We start from the raw sequence: 27175 nt of genomic DNA on the forward strand, positions 1-27175 counted from the left end.
GATCGCTTTTCATATGTGGTTCAGAGTCAGTTACGCTCCCATGATGCCTTTTATCCCCAGTGCTTTTTTTTTTTTAATTTTTATTTATTTATTTTAATGTTTTGAGTCAGTCAGTGGAGGAATCTTTGGTAGTTTGTTTTTAAATGTCCATTTTACAAAGACTCTTTCTTCATGCCAATGCCTGGTGAATCTTTCATAGCCTCTGCCAGGATAAGGTCACCTTTGATGACTTAAGACAGACATGAGGAGGATCACTGGAAAAAGCCATATATGTGCTAATGTCCCAACAGCACCTGCTCGTAAATCTACAAAGAGTGGGGGAGAAAAAAAATAGAATTAACAAGCAGACAATCAAGAGTTTACCACATAAGGGTAAATGGCACACTGACACTGCACAGATTGAAAGTTCCCGTATGGAAATGCAGAGGCTGGGGGACAGGATAACTCACGGGTGCTGGCACCACCTCCCTGCCCCCCCCCCCACTTTTAAAAGTGCGAGGGCCATGCCTGCCTGCTTTTTAACATGGGCATAGTTTGGGGGGAAGGAGGCTGCGTTGCCTTGGGCAGATGCAGAGTGGCGCCGGTAGGACTGCGCTTCATGAAGAAGGAGGTCAGTGGCTCCCCCGCTGCAAAATCTAGCCCCTGCTGATGGTGCCAGCCTTTTCCCGGTGCTTTCCAAGAGACCAGGTCCCTCTCAGTAGCCCCGCCCCTGCCCTGCCTCTTCCCCACAAGGCCACGCCCCCTGGCCAGGCTCCCCACTTCCACCAAGCTTCAAGCACTGTTGGGATAACTGGATGATATTTATTGATAAATAAGGGGACCAAGGTCAATCCTGGGCACTGAATAAGGCAGAGGTCCTGTGAGAAAAATAGTAAGTGATCATATAATTAAAGACTTTATCATAAAACCTACGTACAAAGTAATCTGTGTGTGGGGGGGTGAATTAAGGTTTCACAGGCAACCTACATTTGGGAATTTCCTAACTTTTGAGTGTTTGGCTTTGCAACCTTAAAATTCTTTTAGCATAGATGTGTGCCTGCAATATCTATCTATCTATCTATCTATCTATCTATCTAGCCATCCATCCATCCATCCATCCATCCCCATACACCCATCTCTCTCTCTCTCTCTCTCTCTCTCTCTCCTTCCCTCTCTTTATTCAGTCAGATTTATCAGTAGGGTAATGGAGATTTTTATATATAATAATAATAAAACAAATAAATATATATGTGCACGCACACACAAACACACACACACATATATAATGTTTATTAATTATAAAAGAAAAGGAGATCTATACACTTTTAAAATTAAGTACGTTATTAATATCCAAATGTCTACTGTCTAGGGAACAGATTCTGATATCCTGACTTCAGTACAGTTGTACCTTACTCCACAAACAGTTCCACTGACTTCAAATAAAGACCTATAGAGTAAGGCACGGAGCAATGGGACGGTGGCTATCAGAATCTGGCTCTATATGAGGAGAACTAGTATTCCTTTAATATAGACCAGTGCCATTATATACATACATACATGCCCTCTAGCTACACACCAGAGTACAATTTCATGGTCCTGGCCTGCCTGACTCCCATTTGGTTTTCCTTCTCTTGGTGCCATTACATTTTTAAAAAAAAACATGCATTTTCATATTTGACTAGAGATATTTTGGCTCCAGATTTTGGTTCCAAGAAAATTTTTAAACATCTCCATCTTAACTGGGTAACATTTTGTTTTGCTTTCTGCACCACAGGGTCTGGTTTAGAACATGCCTCGCATTTACGGTGATGGGGAGCGGTATAAGTATCTAGACAGCTCATCACACTGTCTGGAGGACCCACTTACTGTTGGCTGGCTGGTCTGCTTTCATACACTCTCCTTCCACAATCGATACATCATCAATAGCAATATCACCTTCTATGCCAGGACCTCGGATCCCTTCAAAAATGAGCTGCAAAAAATAAATATGATACAATTAACAATACAGGGAATTCATGACACATAGAAAATATTCAGCTCTATTCATGGACAGAAATTAATGTGGTATTAAAGAGCTGTAGTTAATTACTCTCTATGTGCCTTCGATAATGTACACACACCTGTTGTACTTGCAGGTCAGCAACCCAGTAAAGGAGAAATCATTAGTGCAGAGTCTGGGCATATGTTAACTGTAACTTGCTTTGTTTACAAGTATACAGCAGGCCTGGAACAGCATGTAGGGCTATCATGTCTTCGAGGAGCCTCAGCCCAACACCAGTGACTAGTTCCAGGGAGCAACTCTATCCCCCCACAAACCAAACAAACAAAAATAAGCAACAGCCAATGGCAGCACAGCATGTCATCCCAAGACTGGACATTTGCTCGTCTGCTGCATAGCACCTGCGTCCCTCAATGGGAGGCACTATAGAAATAAAGGTATGATGGTAGTCTGGCCCCAGACAGTAAAGGCATTTCACATAATGAGCCATGAAAAAAGGGAGGCGTTAGCTAGCTATACAACAGGCTTAAACATGAGTTTGCCCTTCTGTGGGAGGTCTCTTGGCATTACAACTTATTACTGCACTTGACCATGTTCCGGGGAAGACATGAGGGTGCGTCAATTAGACAGAGTCCAAAAAAGCTCCTGGGTAAGATGAGATCAGTGGTTCTCCATTTTCCCCAAGTGGTTCCCCCCATTTCCATTTCCATACGGCGACACCCATCTCATCTAGTTGGGATCAAGCTGGGATCCCCTTGCTATTCAGCAATATGGAAAGGACAGGGTGGTCTTAACCCCCTGGCACCTGTTTGCAACCTGCCCCTGGTGGTCATTAGCCCCAGTCTCAGAGAACCTATGGAACAGACTGGTGTTGTATTTAGCCCTTCCTATTGAGAGGTTCCAGAGAGTCACATGGACACTCATTCACCCACTCTGGGGTTCAGCCATCAGCCAAATGGAATCTGGCAATCTCACTGAGACAAGCTTGAGAAAATATTCATTGCAAGTCACTGGAGGACATGACTGACATTATGTCAGCACCACTGCTTATTGGGGTATATGTCCGTCATGTTTTTCCCAGGTTCATACACTGGAGGGGCCTGGCTGGATACTGGTCTCTCAGGAAGCACCAGGTGTCAACAGCACTTCCTGTTATTGCTTTGGCGAAGGAAACGAGCAGATCCTAGCTCAAAGATGAATAGCGAGAGGCTATTCCCATCCTTGTGATGGTTAGCACCTCTCCAGTGTAGATGTTACCCCTTGTTTTCAGGGCACCTTGAGTAAAAAAATCAGACTTGGTCTAGTGTGTTCTCAGAATACGAGAATGGTAAGCTCCAACCAAGGAAAGTAAGTGGTTGAGGAAAAAGAGAGCAACTTTGTGAGACAGTTAGAGGCAGAAATCTGTATTACTTCAGCTGGAGAGGAAAATTATCCCAGTTTGCAGCTGTCTGGCCTGTAGCAAGGTAGTTACTAATATTTGCCATAATGCCAGGTATTAATGATGGATTACTACAGTACTGTAGAACCATGAGAAAATTTATTCAATAGCAAACTTCAAAGTCTTTCTGTAGAGGTGAAGGGAATTATACAAGACCTATTTTGCAAGGAATCGAATTCACACTGCTATCCTTTTGAAGTGCTTTCAGTTAACAGAGATGACAAGTTTTAAACTTTCATCGACTACAACATATGCATGAAACATCATATGGAAACACTGTGGCACTGATACAGAAATTAACTCTTGGGGGTAGATGTTTAATTCTATGTGGAGTAATACATTACATTTAGTAATAATCTAGTTACAGTACAGATGTATAGAGAACACTTAGCCGGATTCTGCTGCCATTGATTTCAGCAGCAGTCTTACCAGTGATTTAATGGGGCACAGGATTGAGTTATTTTGACAGGTTCCATCTTTTCTTTGCTAATTAATACAGTTCAGTCAGCGTTATGCAATGAGAATGCGCAGCTTTCATTACAAATGTCCAGCAAGTCCTCAGTTCCCAGTGAAACAGTGCACTGCATCGCGCAAGAGGTGCGCGGCACCAGGCCTGGATGGGCACAACCGTATAAATAATATTCAAGCACTACGATGTGCCAAAATACCAGATCACAAGACATTATGCTGTGCAGAAGCAGATTTTACTTTCTTTATTAGACTTGATTGCAGTACTCATGCCCTCAGCAGTAGACACATGTCCTACGTTTATTAAGCCAAATTTGCTCTCTAGGCTATTGACAGGCAGGGCTGGGGATGTATTTGAAAGCTGACTGGTGCGCCTTCAGTCACACGGCAAGTTCTGTGCATGCAATGCTAAATAAACTTGAAAGCAGCACATTTGTAGTGGATGACTCCATCGTTATTTTACTGAAGTGTGATATTGTAGGTTAATTACTGTAACAAGGCAGGCATTAGTGTAACCAGGAGCAGTAATTGGGAAAACAGCAAGGTTTTCCATTTTTAGCCCACTGTCTGAAAACAGTGTTTCCAGTAATTACCCTCTCATCACATTTTCCCCACTCTAACACTGATACTAGAAAGTATTCCGCTTGAAAGGAAAATATCTTTCTCCTCTTTTCTCCCTCTCTTGGCAGACTGTACAGAACCTATCAACCGGATTTAAAATCAAATCTCTCCTGGTTAGGACAAGCACTGCTTCAAGACACCAAGAACTCTCTAAACAAACATACAATAGGTTGCATTGAATTAAAATCTGCTTTTGGCAAGAAGCTGCATAGGTTTCAAAGATGGTTCCCTATTAGCCAGGCTGGCCACTGGCTCAAAACAAATCATCGCAGAAGAGTATTGGCAATGCATGAAGCACAGTCTAGTGTGTAGCTCATAGTTACTTGCAGGATGTGCCAGATGATCACAATCCCCTACCAGTCTCTAGCAAAAGCTATTATCTGTGTCCATGTAATTTTACACAGCTGTTGTTAGAAATGCTGCATTTAGCAGAAGAATAGCAGGGCTTACAAATATACTGAAGGCCACTTTACTCTCTTGACAAGTAAAATGGAAACTATTCTTTATATTGTCCCATCGATCCAGGGAGTCTCAAAGGGAATTTAGCTTTTAGTTGCTTTTTCCAATAGATGCCAGGCTGGGCGTACTTCCCTGGAGAGACTCCTGAATAGAAGTAGAAACCAGCCCAATCAAAATCCCAAGTCCGAACGCCCCCAAACTTGGCAAAGATTTCAACCTGGATCTAAATGTGGATGTTCAGACCATCCTTAATTGGAAGAAATGCTGCAGTGGGGCTCCTCTTTTATCCTTAGGGCTAGTCTGCACTGGCAATGTTAAAGTGCCGGCTATGGCAGTGCTTTAATGTGGCTTGTGTAGTCGCGACAGAGTGCTGGGAGAGAGCTCTCCCTGCGCTCTAAAAACCCCCACCTCCACGAGGGGCGTAGCTCCCAGCGCTGGTGCACTGTTTACATTGGCGCTTTACGGCGCTGAAACTTGCTGCGCTCGGGGGAGGGGGGGGTGTTTTTTCACACCCCTGAGTGAGAAAGTTGCAGCGCTGTAAAGTGCCAGTGTAGACAAGCCCTAAGTCTTCTTGGAGCCTTCTTTTATTCCCAAAGCCCAAGTAACAGTTGTAGCCAGCTTTGAAGTTTATTGCCAACATTTCATTTGGGTCTAAGATGATGATGTTCTCAGCCTGTTTCTAGTAGCCGAAAGTCAAAATAATGAAAAAAGGGATCATCTCATATAGACTCTCATAGACTCATAGACTTTTAGGTCAGAAGGGACCATTATGATCTTCTAGTCTGACCTCCTGCATAACACAGGCCACAGAATCTCACCCACCCACTCCTGTAACAAACCCCTGACCTATGTCTGAGCCATTGAAGTCCTCAAATCTTGGTTTAAAGACTTCAAGATGCAGAGAATCCTCCAGCAAGTGACCCGTGCCCCACGCTGCAGAGGAAGGTGAAAACCCTCCAGGGCCTCTGCCAATCTGCCCTGGAGGAAAATTTCTTCCAGACCCCAAATATGGCGATCAGCTAAACCCTGAGCATGTGGGCAAGACTCACCAGCCAGACACCCAGGAAAGAATTCTCTGTAGTAACTCAGATCCCACCCTACACAGTGTCCCATCACAGGCCATTGGGCATATTTACTGTGAATAGTCAAACACCAATTAATTGCCAAAATTAGGCTATCCCATCATACCACCCCCTCCATAAACTTATCAAACTTAGTCTTGAAGCCAGATATGTCTTTTGCCTCCACTGCTCCCCTTGGAAGGTTATTCCAGAACTTCACTCCTCTGAGGTTAGAAACCTTCGTCTAATTTCAAGTCTAAACTTGTGATGGTGCAGCCCAGCATAATGGGACCCTGACCTTGTCTGGCATCCTTGTCGGGGGCTAAGTAGAGAGGACATGGACTGATGGGAAGGAAAACTAAGCCACATCCATAACCCTAGAGATGGCCCATCCATTCTAGCTGAGGCATATGACATGCAGCTTAACCGCTTGCCTTGGGCAACACCTGTGCTGTACCTGTTCTGTGGTGAAACGAAGCATTTAATTCCCCAGAGCAGCCTGTCCATCTTTCACAGTCTGTCAGTCTGTTCCAGGCACTACAATTCATATTATTTGTGTGCATGCGCATACTATTTGTTTATTTATTGACAGATCCATCCTTTAGTGTAAAATATCCATTTGTTTCTGAAGAATTAAATGAATCATGCTCATTTTTCTGGACTAAATCACAACAGAGGTTTATGAGCCTAATTAGATGTTGGAAGGATGAAATCTTGCCTGGCTTTGGATAACTTCCAAAGCAGTAAACTAGGGAGATAAGATGGGTGAGGTAATATCTTTTATTGGACTAACTCCTGTTGGTGAGAACATAAGAATGGCCAAACTGGGTCAGACCAAAGGTTCATGTAGCCCAGTCTCCTGTCTTCTGACAGTGGCCAATGCCAGGTGCCCCAGAGGGAATGAACAGAACAGGGAATCATCAAGTGATCCATCCCCTGCCACCCATTCCCAGCTTCTGGCAAACAGAGGCTAGGGACACCATCCTTGCCCATCCTAGCTAATAGCCATTGATGGACCTATCGTCCATGAATTTATCTAGCTCTTTTTTGAACCCTGTTATAGTCTTGGACTTCACAACATCATCTGGCAAGGAGTTCCACAGGTTGACTGTGTGTTGTGTGAAAGACAAGAGAAACAAGCTTTGGAACTATACAGAGCACCTCAAGTCACCTAAAGAAGAGCTCTGTGTAAGCTAAAATGCTTGCCTCCCTCACCAACTGAAGTTGGTCCAATACAAGATATCACCTCACCCACCTTGTCTCTCTAATGTACTGGGACCAACATGGCTACAATACTGCAAAAGCCGTTAATGCTAGTTGACACAGGTTGCCCAGGTGCAAAACAAAGTCACATTAAAACAGATGCAACCACTAACTGAGCATTTAAACTTTGTACATTGCAATTTTTTTGGGGGGGGGAAGGGGGAGGGTGTCAAAAACTGAAAATGTTCACTGTTTAGGTTTTCCAACTAAACATTTTCAAGAAAAGCAAGCACTTTCTGTGAAAATTTACATTTAGTGGAAAATGTTTCCCTTGAAAAAAGTTGAGATGGAAACATTCTGCACAGACATAAATACGACATGTCTTGTACTTGTCTTCCTGGGTCTGGTTTTTTTCATATAACAAATAAAAAAACCCTGTAAAAAACAAATCAACCAACAAAACGAGCTAACTCATGAACAAACAAAAAGACTCTTCACAGAGTTTTAATCTAAAAAGAGAGAACAATGAAACCCACCAGGAATGGATATTACATGAAAGGCATTCACATACGGTGGTGGGTGGCAATATAAAACTCTACGACAGACATGAACACAGTAACTGCTGTTTTTTGAGATATGAGTCCCTATGGGTGCTCCACTTCAGGTGCGCATGTGCCTCTCGAGCCCTTGATTGGAGAGTTTCCATTAGCAGTTTGGCCTGCGCATATTCCCTCTGCTGCCTCATGCCAGACACCAGGACTATATAGGCATGCTTGGGCAAATCACCTTCAATTCCTTCTCCACCTCTTTCATATCCCGTAGAGAACAGTCTGAAGCAGAGGGGAAGGAGGGCGGGTGGTGGAGCACCATAGGGGGACACACCTTGAAGAACCCCAAGTACTGCACAAGGTGAATAACTTCCTCTTCTTCTTTTTTGAGTGGTCCCCCCCATGGGTGCTCCACTTCAGGTGACTTCTGAGCAATACCCCCAGAGGGAGGAGGGTGCTTCGGAACTGAGTCTAGAACTGAAGACAGTACTGAAGTACCAAATGCTGCATCAGATTGGCATGGACTAAAGTGTAATATTTTGAAAGCGTATGAGGCCCAGGTAGCAGTTCTTAAGTAATGATGTAGGTGTTTCTTGTGATGTGATCAATTGTGCTATCACTTGCTGGGGAGGAAGAGCACCATATCAAATGATAATACCTCCAGATAGCCATCTCAATGGTCTCTAAGCAGAGATCATGGACCCCTTGGATCTATCCGCGAAAGAGATGAACAGCCCGGGTGACTTTTGAAAATGCTTGGTCCTATCTAAGTAGGAAGCCGAAGCCCTTTTTACATTCAATATATGAAAACAGGACTCCTGCAGAGATCTATGTGGCTTCGGAAGAAACACTGGTAGATGAATGGAATGGTTAAGATGGAACTCCAATAAAACTTTAGGTAAGAATTCAGGGTTTTGATGTAAAGACCTTTTGTCCTTGAAGAAAACTGTAAAGGGGGGGGATCTGCCATCAATCTCCCCAAACCTACAGGCCAATATGATGGCTATTAAAAAGGTTGCCATTGGTTCGAATGGAGGCCTCATCAGGTATTTGAGTACCAGGTTGAGGTCTGAGGTTGGAGTAGGGTCTCTAATCTGGGGGTAGAGATTCCTGAAATCTTTAATAAGCCTAGATGATACTGGGTGAGCAAATATGGATAAATTATTCTACCAGAGAATGAAAGGCTGATATTGCAGCCAAATGGACCTTAATCAGACTAAGTGATAACTCTGATTTCTTCAGATCCAACACCTAGATAATCCAGGATGACTAGAAGTGTCACAGATTTAGGCAGGAGGCAGCGGCAAGAACACCAATGGAAGAATCTCTTACATTTCTGCAGGTAACTAATATGGGTTGACCTCCTAGTGTTCCATAACATCTATTGCACTTCTGCAGAGCAGGAGAATTCTCACCCTGGAAACCAATGAAGAACCATACCCTGAAGTGAAGAAACATTAGGCTGGGCTGTGGCACATGACCCACATCCTGCAAGAGGAGATGAGGTTTGGGAGCTTAAGCGACAGTTGGACACACAGGTGAAGCAGGTAAGTGTACCAAGCTTGTCTTGGCCAGGTCAGCTCTATAAGGAAAACTCTGGCACTGTCCTGACTGATTTTGTTCATCACCTTTAGTATCAGTGGTGTTGAAGGAAATGCACAGTGCAGACCCTTCCTCCAAGATAGAAGAAAGTCATCTCCCAAAGAATGGTGGTGCATACCCCTTCCTGAGCACAAAAGAGGGTGCTTTTTGTTCCTGGAGGTGGCAAAGAGATCTACCTCTGGCAATGCCCACCTTTGGAATATGCTGTGGCAAACCTCAGCATTTAGCTCCCATTCATAGTCCTGTAAGAAATGTCTGCTGAGGACATTGACTGCGGTGTTCTGAATATCTGGGAGGTAGATTGCTGAAATTTGGATCTGATGAGCTATACACCAGTTCCATCGTTCCATAGCTTCAGCACCCACGGAGGGACATCTTGCTCCTTCCTGCTTGTTGATATACTACATGCAGGATACACTGTCAGTCATGACCCTGATTAATTTTCCCTCGACGAGAGGTAGGAAATGAAGGCAGGCATTCCTGACAGCCCTGAGCTCCAAGGGATTTATGTGGAGACTGGTTTCACGAGCTAATCGCCTGCTTGAGTCATGAGGGCACTGAGATGAGATCCCCATCCCAACAGTGACATGTCTGTTGTTAAAGTTACTGATGGAGCCAGATGACAAAAAGGCCTGTGCAGATGTTGGGCTGGTCTTTCCACCAGTTTAGGGAATTCCTTCCTTGTGGAGGAAACATCACCTGTTGTCCAAGGTGTCACCGACTGGCGAATAGGTCATATTGAGCCAATCCTGGAAAAGCAGAGGTGTAGCCTTGCATGATCAGTCACAATGGTACAAGCTGCCATGTGCCCCAAGAGCTGAAGACAATTCCTTATTGTGTTCTGAGGAATCCCTTCAATTGCCCAGACCAGACTTGAGAAAGTCACAAATCTGTCTAAGGGAAGGTAGGCCCTGGCTCTCAATGAGGGGGGAAGGGGTGGTTGTCTGGGCTGGGTGGGGCATGGCTGGGCTCTGGGGGGTGAGGGGGTTCGGGTATCTGAGTAAGGGGGGCCCTGCAGCTGGGCTCTGGGGAGGGGAAGGGGGCAGAGACACAGGAACTGGGTTGTCATAGGGGTTTCCTTAACTTTCTGCTTCCGGGGGAATTTGTGTGCCTGTATTGTTACAGACAGACTTGCTGACAGGTATTTTGAAATAATTACCAAAATAACTGAAACCGGCGTGATTATGTAGTGTTATTTTGACACTATAATTTGCAGAATTTTGCAGAATTTTAACGTATTATGTGCAGAATTTTTAATTTTTTGGTGAAGAATGCCCCCAGGAGTAAAACGTGGTTGCCGAAAATTAGGCACCTAAGCCCATATATCAACTCCTAAAGGAAGGAGACTAATTTTCAAACATGGGAGAAAGGATTTATAAATGAATGGGAACGGCAGGTGCTTGGCCTCGCTGAAAATCAATACTTACAAATTTACATATGGGTTTCGAGGCCTAACTTGGGGCACCCACATTTGAAGACATGGGCCTTGGGGTACTTGCGTGGGATGAGAGGTTATTCAAAGGATTGTGTTGGTCAGGCATGGGTAACTCCATTGAACATCCACTATTGGAGATACAGAAACGGAGGCGGTTCTGCCATTGGACATCCTTCATAGCAGCCACCGGAAAAAAAAATAGACAATAAAGATGATATGCAGCCAGGGTAGTTTGGTAGCTCCACAGACTTCAATGACTATCCCCAGTTTAAAGGCACTACGTTGATTTACATCCAGGGACGACTAGTGACAGCAGCTGAGGATCAGGAAGATTGTGTCCTTAACCGCATCCCATTCAATGCTGGAAGTTCTTCCAGCTAAAAGAACCATTTTGGAAACAGCTCTTTGTGTGCGCCAAACTATGCAACGTATTGCAGCCAAGAGCTCGAAAGCAGCAGTAAAAAGACTTCAAGGAAGTTACAGCTAATGTTGGTCACAGTGTCCCTACTGAAATGCGCTTTGAGAGCTGTTATGATGCAGACAGCAGGTAGTGTTTCATTTTTATATGCTCTATTTTCATTTTACTTACCATTGCATACATTATGTGGTTATTTGAGAGACACGGTGGGTGAGGTAATACCTTTTCTTAGACCAAGTTCTGTTGGTGAGAGAGACAAGCTTTCAAGCCACACAGAGCTCTTCTTCCGATATTTAACAGACAGAATAAGCATTACATAAAGACTGGTTCTAAGCATTCATAATCCCTTCATAATCTCTTCACCAGCAAGGCTTCGGTATTGGAAATGTGGATTGGGAAAATGTAAAAGAAATCTAGGAATAAATTAACCCATTAACAAGTTTTAATTTCTGTGTCAGAGGATACCGTTTACTGCAGACAAAGATTCGTTTCAGTTCACTCCCCTTAAATTTAACTATAAAACAACCACAAAGCTTGTGAACTGACTGGCTACAGATCTTGCTTAAATGAGTAGTAAATATTTCTGTGATGCCCCTCTGTCCACATTTTGGCATAAGAATGCTGAAAGGTGAGGGGGTAATTAGAAGTTAGTAGCACAGTGGGATAGGCAGGCAGAGAATATCTTCCTGCTTTGAAAGAAATAGAAGGAAGGTGAGGTGTGCTGCTATCAAGACTGGGTCCAATGGCTTCTCTTTTTGGGGAATGCAGCAATGAGATGCTCTTTTAATCACTGTGCAGATATCACAATGAAAAGTAACTTTATAAAAACGTAGATAAATCATTATGAACAGGAGGAACCAATATCGACAACTCTTTTTGTTGTTTGGAATACTTCTTAAAGCGCCAGCCCCTGGAGTCATGTGATTTTTGAGACGCTCACTTTAAAACATTGTAATGTAAAATGCACCTGGAAAGCAAGTTCAGGGTCAGTTTCTACTAACATGCCAGAAATGAACATTGTGACAATGGGAGCTAGGCATACTGACTGCAGAGTTACATACCATGTGACAGGGAAGATTAATAGATCAAAAAACATCCGTGAAAAAATCAAATAGTCCTTCACCTCAGTCAGCAAAATATTTAAATCTGGCTAGTGAAAAATGAAAACTAAAGTTCAAAAAACAATTTTGAAGGCACTTGCATTTCAGAGGTTTTATTAAAAAAGCAATTCTTCATTTATTCAAAAATTTTCACATTTTTTTTTTATAGAAAATGTTTCTAACTCTTCCACCCCCCCCCCCCCCGATTTTCTATTTTTTGGATCTGCTTTCCTCCCCTTCCTTTCTCTTTCTTTTTTATTTTTCCACTGGAAAAGAAAAGTAGATTAAAAAAAAACAGAGATGATAAACACAAAAATAAAAACCAAACACATTTTTCTCTTTTTATTTTTGCTGAAAAAAACCTGAACATTAAAACGAAATGACAATTTTCTGAGTGCCAAACCCCATGTTTCCATTAAAAAAATGTTTTCATTCAAAAATTTCAACCAGTTCTCCCTAGCAGCATGTGCTCAAGTTCATCCTTTTTTAGCAAAACTCTGAAGTGCGTAACTAGGTGCTCTGCTGAACAGGGACAGACTGCTGAATCAGGGGCTACAGCAGTGGTTCTCAACCTTCTGGGGCTCAGGACCCATTTGTAAATATTGACAGCCTGTGGCAACCCAGTAAATAGGTTGGGGGGCTGGGACGGGGGGCAGATCCTCCCCTTGGGGAGAGGGCTCACAGTGCCTACCCTGCACTCACCCTGCAGTGCTAGCTCTGGTCTAGCAGGGCTGGCCTTGGTTCCCTGCTCCGTGCATGTGACCTCCAGGGTGGCAAAGTTGCTCAGGTTTGGCCCCATCCCCCCCCATGGGGGCTGCTGGGCCACTCATCTGCCTTCCCCTCCCCACAGTCTTTGCTCCGTTCACATTTTCTGGTTTACCACCTCCTCCATGTCATCCTTCTCTCATTGTTTTCTTCCCATCCTCTTCCATGCTGCCTTTTATATACTTGGAACAGCCTCTAGGAACATGGGCACCAAATAACTTTCCTTCTATCTCTGCCCCTTACTTTGGCAATGATAAATTCAGGGTCAGGATCAGGAGTAATTGCCAATCCATGTTTTCAGGTTAGCAGACTTGGAGGTGCATACGTTTTGGAGCCCAGAATCATAATCATCCTTGGCGAGTAAGATAGCTTTAAAGATATAAGGTTCATTTGTGCAACTTTTATGCTGGAGAGGAGTTTCTCACTCAAGCAGCTATACTGAGTTCACTGGGCCCATTCATCCTCGTGAGTATGGATAGCAGAGTTGGGCCCATTTTTTGCAGAAATCTGTACACATCTCATAATCAAATCAAGCACAAAGTTTGTGACAAACTGCAGCAAGCTGTGCAATTCTAATGAATGCTGTGTGTATCTTTGCAAAGTCGGGAATTTTCTACAGGGAATGCTGCTTCTTTGTCACCTAATTGTTACCAGAGATTCAGAGATAATTTCTCTTTTTGTGGCGAAAGCATAAATTTCTAGGGATTTGATTGTGTATTGCTCCTTGGTCCCCAGACAAATTACACATGAAGCAAACTTTCTATTCAAGTTGCTCAGCTAAAAAAAACATGTTTTACATAAATTGACAGCACCATCCCCAGCTGAAAACAGGTTACTATTCCAGGGAGGGGTTGGCATTCTGACATTAAATATGCATTGTTAATCTCTGTGATCTGCACCTATTTACAAGAGGGAAAGCAATTATCTGTCCAGAAAGCAGCTTTCAGAGCTGAAATGAAGCTGTGAAATGCTGTGTCAAAAAAAAGCAGAAGTGTAAACAGACCACTTGCTTGATTCCCCCATCAGTGTCAAAGAGAACGCTCTATTTCCAGTGTATGCACCAGACAGCTTTACTCTCCTCGGCCTTACCTGAAATGAAGTGGTGGGGTGTATATTAACCCGGGCCTGGTTCCAGTGCTGTCCCTTATTCCCACTTGAAGACCATACTGGATTTTCTATTGTGGTCTGTCCCTTTAACCGCAGATAAACATTCAAGCTTCCTGCAAAAACACCCAGTAACAACATTAGTCAGTTTGGTTCTTTTGCACAGATAGTTTCTTTGTAAATAGTGTTCAGGTGTGTGCAGATTCCAATGCAGACACTCTTTGCTACAGGTAACAGTCTGTCTTGATGCTTTGCAGCCCCTCCCTTAGGCATTTGCCCCGTTCCCATTGTGACACACTGTACCTCAAAGTAGCACCCTGGAACCCCCTTATTCACCACTGTCATATAATTATATGTTTTGTACAATGCCTGGCTTGTAAGGTATTTAAAAAGTCTTGATCTGTTGAACCTTAATATCCCATTGGATTGTCTGTGCTGTCATTGTACGTGAAGTTATGAAGTTTTGCGATATGTGCTACTGAAGTATGTTGTGAGGTTGGGAGACGCCACAGCCAGCTTTTCAGTAAGGACAAAGGAGCAGCTATGACTGGCCAGACAATGGCCCATCAAGAAGAATCCACTCTCTGAGAGATAGCTTGGAGAGGGCATGTACCTAGATGGGGACTGTCTGACTAACGGGGACTGCATGATCCCCACGTCACGGCAAGGATCTTGCTAGCAGATGGATGAAAGTATAAAAGAGGGACTGTGCAATCATCACTTGGCCTTTCCTCCCCCGGCCCCATCCCAACTCCTGGAAGATCCTCTGGAAGACAACAACTTTGAACTAGGGAGATTGGTCCCAGTCTGTGTATTGAAGAACTGTGAGCTGCCTGTAACATCTGTTAGGTGAGAGACTGCTTGATTCCAATCTTGCTTAGTCTGTTTAAGATAGAATTTAGGCTGCATTTCTATTTTTATTTCTTAGATAACCAACTTTGATCTCCATGTCTGCTACTTATAATCACTTAAAATCTCTCTTTCTGTAGTTAATAAATCTGTTTGATATTTTACCTAAAACAGTGGGTGTTTGGTTACAGTGCTTGGGGAAGCTCAGCTCGGATTACAAAGCCTGGTGCACGTCTACATTCCTTTGAAGTGGCAAACTTATTAACAAGCTTTGCCCTGTCCAAGGGAGACTTGAGCAGTGCAAGAGGGTATATTTCTGGGGTGCAAGGCTGGGATGATTGGCTGGTGCCTCTCTCTGTATGATTCACGGGTGGCTCAAGGAGCATTCCTGGAATTTTGCTGGGGGTGGGGCTCCACATGCTGATGATCGCAGCGTCTGGAGGGATTTTGCTGCTTGTCACTGGCATAGCATTGTGTGAGAGAGCCCAGGCTGAAGAGTTAAGGGACCACAGAGGTCCCACAGATTCAGGTTGTACCCCAGGGTGCCATCACACCCATACGTCTCCCTTAGGTATTCTTTATTCATTCTGTCTTTGATGGGGAACGTGACATGTTTTTTTCCTGCCGTTGCAAGTGACAAAATCATAAGTGTCACATAGAATTTGGCAGGATTTAAGAAGTCACAAAGTTCACAGACTCGGTGCATGTTTCTCATGCGCTTCCCATCAGACACAGCTTTCTCCTGCTGCCTGGAGGCTGGAGGTGTCCTTTATATACCAGCCTTTAAAAAAAAATCGTTTTTGCCTTGATTTGAAAAAGTTCACAGCGTCAAAGCTCTCAAAAGCCACAATTCTCTAGGGATGCAAAGAACAGCAAAACCTTGAGTAAAATACGTCCCCTGGAACATTAATTATGTAATTTCTCCAGCACCCTGGGAATGCAAAGTACAAGTTACGTTTACAAATAGACCTCTGCTATGAGAGACACCTGCACAATGACACAGCTCAAAGTCACACAAAGTTCTGGTACCTAGTACAACTCACCGCCTTGAAAAACACAAGGTTAGATTAAAAAAAAAACCACAACGGAATGAAATGCGCATATGTAAAAAGCAGCAGGAAATGTGCCTGCAGCTGATGGTTACACAGGCACACCAAGAATCAGGCCCACACCTTACCTTCAAACTGGGTGAAATGTGCCTTAGTGCCTGAACAGTTTATTTTTTTTTACACTGTAGCATTTGATTTTTCAATCTAAAGGAAGAGAGACAAGCAGTGGGGAGGAGACATGGACTTTAGGTGGACACCCTGTCTCTCTTCAAACACTCAGTGGGCAGGGCAACTCAGCTAGAAGGGCCCACAAACATCCAGAACGAGGGGGTGGCATGCACTGTAGCTGTTTCTGAAGCTGCGTGGGAAGTTTGGGCCAGCAGTCACGCAGGTTTCACACATGTTCACCATCTGTGAGATGAGCCAACCAGGGCTCAGCATTGGGGGAAGGGTCGCCTGGCTCTTGTGAAATAAGAACCAGCTCCAAACTGAATGGGAAGCTCTTGTAAGATTCATGCCAGTTCAGCTAAAATAATTCTCCGCTTTTCCTGCTTGCTTCTTCACTGGTCCTGGGTGCAAGATTTGAAATGAGGAAGCCTCCAAGGCTAGGCAGAAAGAACAGCTATCATTAGAGATTTCAGCCTGGCTAGGAGTATGGTAGCTTAAAGAGAGTTGGGATGGGAAGCTGGTAGGCTTCATAGCCCGGGTGGATGGGTGGGAAGAAAAGAATCAAAGGGCTAGGGAAGGTGGGGGGAGGGAACTGGATGAGTGCAGTAGTTGGAAAGAAGGGTGGTGAGGAGATACCCTGAAGAACAAAGGGAAGGGGAGCCAGGAGGAGGAAGACCCACCAAAGGTAATGCTGACACATTAGTCAACAAGGAAGAGTTCAGAGTTATGGGCTCCCAGGGAAGAGACGGTCTTGAGCAGACAAGAATGGCTTAGAGTGTTAAAAGCAGTAGTGAAGAATGACTATGGAGTGGAGACCCGTAGAGCAGGCAAAGACAGCAACGTGCAGTGAGTTTTGTGTGGGCAGGTTCAGGGCACATGCCAGATTGTAGAGGATGAAGAGGACAGTAGGTGCATGTTCCAGGATGTTAGAGATGAAGGGAAGCAGGAAGTTAAAGTGATAACCGGGAGAGGAAGGAGGGTCTAAGTGAGGTTTTCTTATGGGCAGGGAAATGGAGCAACCAGTTAGAGGAGTGAGATAAGTTGCCAGGGACTGCAGGTATGGGAGCAGTTAAGGGAGACATGGATTGTTTAGTACAAGGTTGAGCAGAACTGCAGGAAGAGAGTGTGGTACCCTAAAGGCTTGGGTGCTTTCCAAACAACTACTGGAGATACATTAGAGAAAAGCCAGCCCACCTATGACTAGTCACAGCATGAACTTAAATTTATGCTAGTTTAAAGAAAACTATTACATATAATTTTAATTTTCATGAAGATCCAAAATAACGCCAATAGCAAGCAATGCACCAATGTTGTTTCAATGTATTATCCACTAGTGCTGGGAGATACAGATTGTGACATACAGCTGGGTGGGTACTACAGACTGATCTGGGGGGAGGGATAGCTCAGTGGTTTGAGCATTGGCCTGCTAAACACATGGTTGTGAGCTCAATCCTTGAGGGGGCCATTTAGGGAACTGGGATAAAAATCTGTCTGGGGAGTGGTCCCACTTTGAGCAGGGGGGTTGACTAGATGAGGTCCCTTCCCTCCCTGATATTCTATGATTACAAGACTCAATTATTTAGGCCATACAGGATGCTAAATGAAAGATCATTCATACCACCACCCAACTCTGTCATGTAGTTCAAACTAATGACAAGAGGACTACATCTTTGAGCATTCTTGCTTAAAAGAACAGGCATTACTTCACCAGCTATGTGCAGGCCTTCTCGATCAAGCTGGCAGCTTCTTGAGTTTATTTACACACACCTACCTGTGTCAGCCCCAAATGCATTTGCAAATTCGATGGATTCAACCTGCAGTAAACACCTATTCTTGAAATTTATAACTTGCTGCCAGTCATGGCTGTGCATACTTGCAGAAGACCACAAGTACTGCATGTAAGACTCGTTTTGAAAAATTGACCCCTGGTGAACATTTCTTTTAAACTGAGAACAATTCTGACCTACAGGAAAATGAGCAGCCAAGCGACCCTTGAGCAGATAAAACAAATTGCAATGGAGACATGTTACATTTTTGCATAAAAATAAATCAGAGGAGTTCATGTTTCGGATGGTTTTATAGCATGGGAACTCTTGAGCTAACTTGTTGAAGGTGAGGAGAAGCTTTAACGACTGTATTAGCTTTTCGGTGGCATCCATTGGACCCTATCTTACTGAAATAGTGACTGTCAGGCAATATTCTGGTACACTGTTGTTTTTATTTTGGTTTGCCAGTCTTTCAATAAATACAGACTGATCCTGGTGCCTCTTTGCTTTATTCCTTGTTCCCCCAACAACACGGGACTACACTGAGAGGCTGCCGTCGATCAAGTAGATTGGAAATAAGGTGATGTAGGACACAGACCGACTGCACCACTTGTGAAAACCTGTGGCACTTTAGCCCTGGCACTGCTTAGAGAGTGTGTGCCACTTCATTGTTCCAGTTACAAACGTATGAAAATATTATTGTGGCCCAAACCTGCCAAGTGCCGATCACGTTACACTCCCATTGAACAGGAGCTGGAGTTACAGGAGCTCAGCACCTCACGGGAGGGAGCCCACATGAGCAGCCATTCGCAGAGACAACAGACACAAACGGTCTCCTGTCTGTATTGCCAGGGATAATCAACGTTAACCCCTCGAAAAGGTGGACATGCAAAGTAGACGCGCCCTCGTTGGACTGGCAGTCAGGAGGATGTGAGCATTCTCAGGGTTAATTCTGTATGATCTGACAGGAACTTCTCATATGATTCGCAGTTTAAAGCAACGTATATTTGGGAGTAAGATTAGAAACATACACCCTAGTTCCAAACCTAATTGTGATAGGACAGGGAATTCCATGCCTGCTTTTCTCTTGGGAGTTAGGCTTTAGCCTAACATTATAATGAATTTGGTAATCTCATACCCAGTCCTCATTTCTCCACGTATGCTCCCTTTTCCCTCTTGGCCATTATACCAATAGTAGCGTGATTGGCAGGCTGCGCTCCAGAGGCACCCAAGCCCCGACAAGCAGACGGACAGCTCCTCAGGACTGAGATGCTGTGGCAGAGCTTTCTCAAAGCAGTGCTATTATTTCTCTCGCATCCTGAGGAGCACTAAACTCACCCGTTTTTCAAAATGGCCAAACCAAACCTACCCGTCTTACAACCACCATCAACTGTTGTCCTCGGAATCCCCTGCCATCTGGTTGGGCAGCTGGGCTGAGGGCAGGATTTGGCCCTGTCACAATGAGCACACACTAAACTCCTGTTAAGTCTCAGCAGAGAAGCCAAGGATTGAGCAGACATGGAAACTTCCCCTGATACATGGCCCCTACGCTAGGCTGAGCAGCACCGGAAAGACCAATGATGTGATGATGCTTTGGACAGAAGTCCAAAGGGATGTCAAGCTGACACCTTACTCAACTCTACCATTACCTTAGAAAATGCTGGCTACTTACACGCCTCACTGTATCCTTTACTGCCCAATACCATCAGCAGTTTCCATGGGATTTTAAGTTTCTTTGATACTCACTAAACCCGACGCGGCCTCAGCATCTCTTGCCATTATGAAGAAAGCTCCGACGAAGACCTGCCTTGGGGCTGCCTCGAAGTGGTTAGTCATGCAGTGGCAACTAACAAAACTCCTTCAACTCCTCTGCTTTAGTTAAGGGCTAAATCCTACCTGGAGGTAGGCAGGAGAGTCCAAAAGGAGCCACTAACATGCATCTGAGGGAGGGGGTTGCCCCGAAAAATGTAATTTTGGCAACAATAACTTGAAATCAGCTTGATGCCGGAAATCCATTCAGACACATTCTGATGCTGTGTTCACTTATATGCGGTTTTCTGGGATCTAGAGAGACCTGCCTTCTTAATACATAAATATATATCACTGAGATACACCAGCGTCCTTCAGATATGGCATGTACGGCATTAAAAAACAAAAACCCTACTTCGGGCTGTTTCTTTTGCTTTTTCATCTAGGGCCAGGACTAGCCTGCAGAAATCCATCCTGGGATGTCGCAACAGCCATCAGAAGAGAGTTATAGCTGCTAATCAACTGACCCCAACCCTCGCCTCCCCACGGCAGGGGACTCAAAATACTGGTGTAGTACCAGCAAAGTGCTTACAGCCCTTTCTCTCTGCCATACTTGAAAATTCCCTTTCTCAAAGCCACATTCACATGCACTTAAAAGGGTTTCCTGTTGCTGCCCCATGCTTTGAAGGGAGTGGTTCTCTACTGCCCCCAAGCCTGGGCTGTGCTGAACAAGGTGCTAATTGGCATGTCTTATTATAAACTGTATTACCATAGCACCTGGCAGCCCCAGTCACGGAGCAGAACCCCATGGTGTTAGGTGCTGTACAAAGGGGTTACCAGTTAGATGCTGCTGACCTTTCCTTTCTCGGTAAGATGTGTGTGTTATTTTTCCTTTAATAAACCATAGTTTCTCCTGTAATTTAAATGACAAGATCGTTGGGTTCCTCTCACCTATGTGCTGTCCGTACATGTGATAGTAGAAACTAAAACAATATGCTGTGTTGGTGACTCCATACGGGTTTTTAGGGGCTACACTGAAAACAGGACTCAGAAGTCTGGCCTTTTCTCCTTCCAGCCTCGGGCGTGACGTTTCAATGTACATGTAGAAACCTAGAAGAAGGCCAGAACAGAAATTGTTAAGTTCAGTCTTTAAACACACACACTCTCTCAGAGTAAGGATTCTCAGCACCAGAGCTGTTACGAACCTTGAACAATTTTTCACATTCATCTGACACCGCTGGGCCTTGTTTGCTGCACTTGACCTGCATAAATCCCATGTGCTTCCACAAACAAATGCTTCAATGAGATTTTTTTCTATTAACGGTAAAAATCTCTGCTAGTACTTCAGTACTCACAAGCAACAGTAAAGCAATAAACCAGTGCGTATACACAAGAAAGGGGGAAATTATTTGTTTAGGTTCCAGATCTCAGTCTCAAGGTGGCAAAGTGTTTATATGAATAGTGAAAGAAGAATTATTTTTAAAATAATGAAAAATTTCTTCATGGCATCACTTCAAGGAGCCTTTTCGATAGCCCTACCAATCACAGTTCAAAAGCCCATCCTCAATGAAAGAACACATTATTCAATGATCCTGATTCTAGTCTATGTCAGCATTATAGATACGATAATGACTTGCTCAATAACTGTAACCAAGCACAGTCAACGCAAGCATTACTGTGTTTGGCAGTGCAGGTGGGGTGTGGAGTATGAAGTAGTCTGAGCGATCGCAGTCCTGCACTGTAAGTCTGAAAGTCACCATTCGAATACATACAGAAAGCAGAATCCAGCGCTTTAGTTAACAGGGATGGCGGATTTCAAATCACGCCCTTTAGCAGGATACAAAATAAAGACAGGACAATGAAACTTTTAGCTCTCACAATCTGCTAGTAAGAATTTAAATGACTAAAAGCTACAGAATGTTGTAGGAAGTTTGAAATATACATCACTACAGAACCTACTGTCTGAAACTGATCATCTTTAAAATGGCATTAGAAACGGTAACAAACAGAACTGGTCAGGAGCCACAAAGTTTGGTTTTAGATACAGATCTGACCTCTGTATGTAAATGTTCAGATGCAAGATTTTGCTTTGGGATCATCTCTATTAAATGTTACGGAGTCCCTACAGAATTAACACAGGTCAGTATTTTCATCCTAAATACTGCTGGGTGTCATTAAGAAAAGACAAGGCTTTCAGCCTCAACATGTTGGGTAGCTCCTCAGTGGAGCTATGTAGATTTGCATTAGCTGGGGCTCTGTTAACTGCAGACATTTAAGCTACGTTTTACCTTCTTTGGAGCCACTTCGGTCTGCGTTGGGTCCAGTGTTTGGGGTATATTTTGTGTCTCTGGTGGCAGTGCTTTGTTTCGTCCAGTCAAAATTATCCGTATCATCTTGAGTGAATAGACATATGTTGCCATCTTCAAATCCACAGTGAAACTCTCCTGCAGCCAACACAGTAAATGAACATGACTTCAGTCATTGCAACCATTGTATGCGTGACTGTCAAAAGTCTTGAAGTGCAACGACCTTTTTGAAGGACAATGGTCATTATTAACATTGGACATTGGACATTTTTTTGAAATCTGGGTAGAATATCAAGGATGTGTCTTCCTTTACGATAGTTATTTTATTTATTATTGTAATTGCTAAAAAATACACCCGACTATCACTCCAGGTGTACGTGTAAACAGAAAACATGTACAGATCTTATCAAATAGATCCCCCTCCACCATTCAGCATTATCCTTCAGCCCTTCTTAGCCCTCCCACCCTTCGGAAAAGCCTCAGAGAACAGATAAGCATTGCAGCATGCCCTTAAGGTCAAGACTCCGGTTTAAGGAGGAAGCAAGGCTTACAATCAAAGACTTCTAGCTGAGTAATTTCCAGAGGTCTCCTCCTGTTTACACCGTGGGACTGTCAACTCATGCAACTCAGTGGATCGCAGCTGAGTGTATCGTTATTACATGAGCACAGAGTTGTACTCTGGGGTAGCCAGGAACCCAAACCATCCAAGGCTTTGGGGCCTGGATTCTCATCTCCCTCCCAGCAGTGTAAGGCCCCAAGGCACCTGCTGAACTTTACGCACACGAGCAGTCCCAGTGTGTGCACTGCTCCAGCAAGGCCAATGGATGTAGTTCTTCACGGTCTGTTTCCCGTCTGTTTGTTACAACCTCCTCCATAGGTGTGCATTTTGTACTCACCACTGTGGAGTAGTGCTCCACTGGCCTCCAGAGAACTAGAGTTGGGCAAATAATGGATTTTTTTGGTTCACTGGCACGTCCACATTTAAAAAAAATAATAATAATAATTTTGGGTCAAACCAAAAATGAATTAAAAAAAAAATTGAGTGAATTGTTAAGCCAAAAAAAAAAGTTGAGTCGAGGCAATGCTAAAAGTTTCATTTCAACGCAACTCCAAAAATTCCATGCCAATTTCAGGGATTTTGACCAAAGCCAACGAAGACTTCATTTACAAAACGGGTCAGGTGGGGTAGGAAGGAGACCTAACTGATAATCTTTAGCACAGTGAAAACCTTTAGCCTCCTGGCATATGGGAGAGCCACATTCTATGCCCCCTACGCCTCATATGAAAAAGGGATTTGAACATGGATCTTCCCCATTGCAACAGCATGCACTAACCATCGAGCTAGGGGTCTCTATCAATTTCTCATGTTGAATCTGTTCCGTTTCTTATAAATAATTAAATAATCATTGAAGCAGGGACTTGAACTTGGATCTCCCACATTCCAGGAGAATGCTCTAACTACCAGTTATAGAGTCATTTTCACATGTGCTCGCTGGCACAATGGCTATTTTGACAAGTTCTACATGGGACTACTCAGGGGTGTTAAGTCGAGCAGGTGTCTAAATGTTTGCAGGTTTGGGAGTTTAAATATGCAATATATCCACTCAGGTCAGTGATGTTGTACTGTGTCAGTGAGATCAGCATACAGGTCCTTGGAGTTGGAGCTAGGTTTGGGTAAGGATCCCAAAGAATGGAGGCCAACCTGAAGCTGATCTGAAATAATCTAATACCCAAGTCTGAAAAATTAAACTTGAAATTTCATCCCAAGCCCCATGGCCATTTTGAGAGATTTTTCTGGTTCTTCCTCATCCCGTTTCTGGTTAGGTTAGGAGGACAGTAAGAAAAGTGTCTACTTCATAGTACTGAGCGTGAAACATTCCCCTACAAAACCAGGTTATCCCAGACACATATGTCTACTCCCTCAGTACAATGATCAGATTTACTTCTTTTCTCAGATAAACCCACTGAGTTGAGTAGAGTCATCACCATTTGACTGTAAGAATCAAGTTAACTAAAACACAATCCCTCAGTTGACCTGAAAGGATTGTTCACCATCAGTATGACTCAGAGTCAACTGTACATTTGTTTAATTATGAAACCCTCCCCCCACATCATTTTGGAGTCTAATTTAATAGAAAACTTGCAATATACAAAATCGTTAAATACATGAGCACCGTCACAACCACAACAGAGAAGAAATCTGAAAAACAGTTACACACTCTGTGGAATCCAATAACCCGAATAATGATGCATGTGAACTGATGCAGATTAGCATCTGCTGCTTCATTTCTTAGCTCACAAAAGAGTAGACAGCAACACTGACAAAGCTCATGAAAGAAGCAGTGCAGTGCGGTGCAGATGAAGGACTATGAACAAAATACAAGCTGAGCATGTCACCTTTAGAAATGTATTTTACACTGATTTGATATTAAAATAGCTTGTTTCATAAAGTTACCACCACCTGATGGCCGTTCAGTAGCCATATCTACACTACACTTGACCCCAATGCGATCGATGCAGCAGCATCGATTTAATGGGTCTGGTGAAGACATGCTAAGTCGATGAGAGAGTGCTCTCCCGTTGACATGTACGTGTACACTGGGCTCCCCTCCACATAGACAAGTCCTTCCTATAGCTCCCAAGGTGCTTAGCTGCCTTAGGAATATGACAGATGGATGGAAACTGCAGCCTCTGATCCTTGTTTATATTGTGGTCAAAGGACAGGGTGTTGCTAGCAGGTGCCGTGGAGGACTGGGATGGGACTGGCAACACTTCCATGAGGATCCCCACTAAAAAACCTGAAGGACAAGCTCATGCTATAGAACAAGTTAATTTAGATAAATTTGGCATTAATTTGCATTGGCCCCTCCCGCAAATCCTCCCTCAAGGTGATTCAAGGGGCAGCTGTGGTTCAAGGGGTCTCCTGACAACAGGACTCATACTGATGAGGGGCTTGAGAGAGCCAAAAGTGGCCAAACATCCAAGCAGATCTCAGACAAGCCACAAGCTTTGTGGTCCCAACCCACTGCCACTTGTGGGGGCTGGTGTGTGGGCCCTCTCCCCTCTCCACTGACCCCTCTCCACTGACCCGCATTAATAGCGAGCTCTGAGGATGGAAACTCAGAGTCGCCAGTACCTTACACGCGCTGCTCTTGCACAGACTGATACAATTCAAGGATGAAATATTGCTTACGTGACAGCTAACCAGAGTGGAAAATGAGTAAAATCTGATTCAGCTCCTACAACAAGCTGAGTTAAACCCAAAGTCAGCTTCACCGTCCGTCTTGCCATTTCTAACTCTGCTGCAGTAGTTTAAAGGCTACATCTGCACTTTGAAGCATGTTGCAGAAGGTTCATTTAGAAATTCCACATCAGCAGATTAAAAGCCTTTTTCTTTGAGTGAGCAAAAAAATTTTCAGGCCCAATGAAAAAGTAGGCACAAGTTTGCCATTTATTTAACACAGTGTCAGCTGCAAATGGGATTCAAGAATTTGGAATAAATTGGAAAGGGCTAGTGCCAAGTATTTTTGGCGCTATATACATATAAACAAATAGACAAAAGTATAAACATGAAAATAACTTGAGAGATCAGATCTGTACATTTCCTGTCTGAGAATTCAAGAGGTTTTGAACAAATCTTCCCTGTCCTTTATTCATCCATTAAAGAGGTATATCATGAGTGCTGGCAGTCTGTGCTTCCCTACACAATCCTGTCTGGCCGAGATGCCCCAGCTCATGATAGGCTGGATAGGTCTTTAGGTCCATTCAAATTTTGTCCTATCTTCTAAGCGCATCAATAAGGGAGCCATTTAGCACTGTAGCCTAGGATTAATTAGGTTGCAAAGTGCACCTTTCACAAAGAACAGGCTATTTGGTGCTAATTAAGAAGATGAGATTGCTGAAACACACACAAACTTTATGACTTGAGTTAATACAGATGACTATAATTGAAATAATAGAAAAAACAAATCCATAAGTGTAAGAATAAGAGAAGTGCAGAAGTTTCCTGCATTGTTCATACTTACAGTCTTACACTATGCATACCTACAACCTTGCGGAGACCGTTTGAAACAAAGATGGAAGAAACAGTCAGTAGAGCACACCACAAGAGGAGATGACGGTTTTGGATGTCACCTCCACTGTCATTCCAGATCTCCCTACTAGGGCTAGGTTTGACAAACTTTTATACACCTTTCTCCATTCCACCCACATACAACTGGGGCCATATCTGATTAAGTCTCAGCCCTTATTTATAGCGAGTATTCCAGGAGACCAGCGTTAGGTTCCACCTGTCTACATGTGTTATTTTAGTTGACCATAGTCATATTTCCAACAGGTAAGCCAGCCACTCGCATCAGTCCCTTTCCCAATAGTTTTGGTATGTCAATGTGGTTAACTCTCATTGAAAAAAGCCCCTAAGATGCTACCATCTGTTTGTGGTTTACCTGTTTACCATAAAATGCATTGCTAAACTGTAACAAGATACACATTACTAAATTTTACAACCTCCAGCCCCAGGACCTCGCTGGGCTGGGCCCCATAGATGGAAACGCTGGGATCAAGCCCACCTCAGGCTCCTGTGTTTCTGTTTTACCACACCCCATGCTGCCTTTGGTGTGGGGAAGGTGCAGCTGCCATATATCATTTCATAACCTTTGTTCAAGCAATAGTACCATGCTAACAAACGTATGCCTAAGAATGAGCTCTCAAAACTGGATACTCTCATAACAAACCAACCTTCCACACAAACGTCCTCATGGATAGACTTTACAAAAACTAGACAAGCCATTTACAAGACAAACTTTGCCTCTCTACAAAGGAAAAGGGACACTAAACTATCTAAACTGCTACATGCCACAAGGAGCCACAACAGTAGTTCCCTTAACCCACCCAGCAATATTGTTAATCTTTCCAGCTATACTCTTAGCCCAGCAGAAGAGTCTGTCCTATCTCGGGGCCTCTCCTTTTGTCCCTCCAGACCCACGAACATGATACAGTTCTGCGGTGACCTAGAATCCTACTTTTGACGTCTCCGACTCAAATAATATTTCCAACATACCTCTGAACAGCATACTAACCCACAGAATC

At 43.7% G+C, this 27175-nt stretch overlaps 1 protein-coding gene across 2 annotated transcripts in view; it reads right to left on the reverse strand.

Moving 5' to 3' along the window:
• Positions 1 to 216: 216 nt before the first annotated feature.
• MDGA2 (MAM domain containing glycosylphosphatidylinositol anchor 2) overlaps positions 217 to 27175 on the reverse strand; it is a 631329-nt gene continuing 604370 nt past the window's right edge. For both annotated transcript variants that reach the window (XM_065403864.1, XM_065403863.1), the window contains exons 13-17: positions 22070 to 22225; positions 20733 to 20891; positions 14186 to 14316; positions 1846 to 1951; positions 217 to 305 (exon numbers count right to left, since the gene is read on the reverse strand). In XM_065403864.1, the coding sequence (XP_065259936.1) occupies positions 217 to 305; positions 1846 to 1951; positions 14186 to 14316; positions 20733 to 20891; positions 22070 to 22225 (641 nt within the window). The remainder of the gene's footprint in view (positions 306 to 1845; positions 1952 to 14185; positions 14317 to 20732; positions 20892 to 22069; positions 22226 to 27175) is intronic.

The sequence above is a fragment of the Emys orbicularis genome, chromosome 4 (genome assembly GCF_028017835.1).
Source record: "Emys orbicularis isolate rEmyOrb1 chromosome 4, rEmyOrb1.hap1, whole genome shotgun sequence".
Lineage (NCBI taxonomy): Eukaryota > Metazoa > Chordata > Testudines > Emydidae > Emys > Emys orbicularis.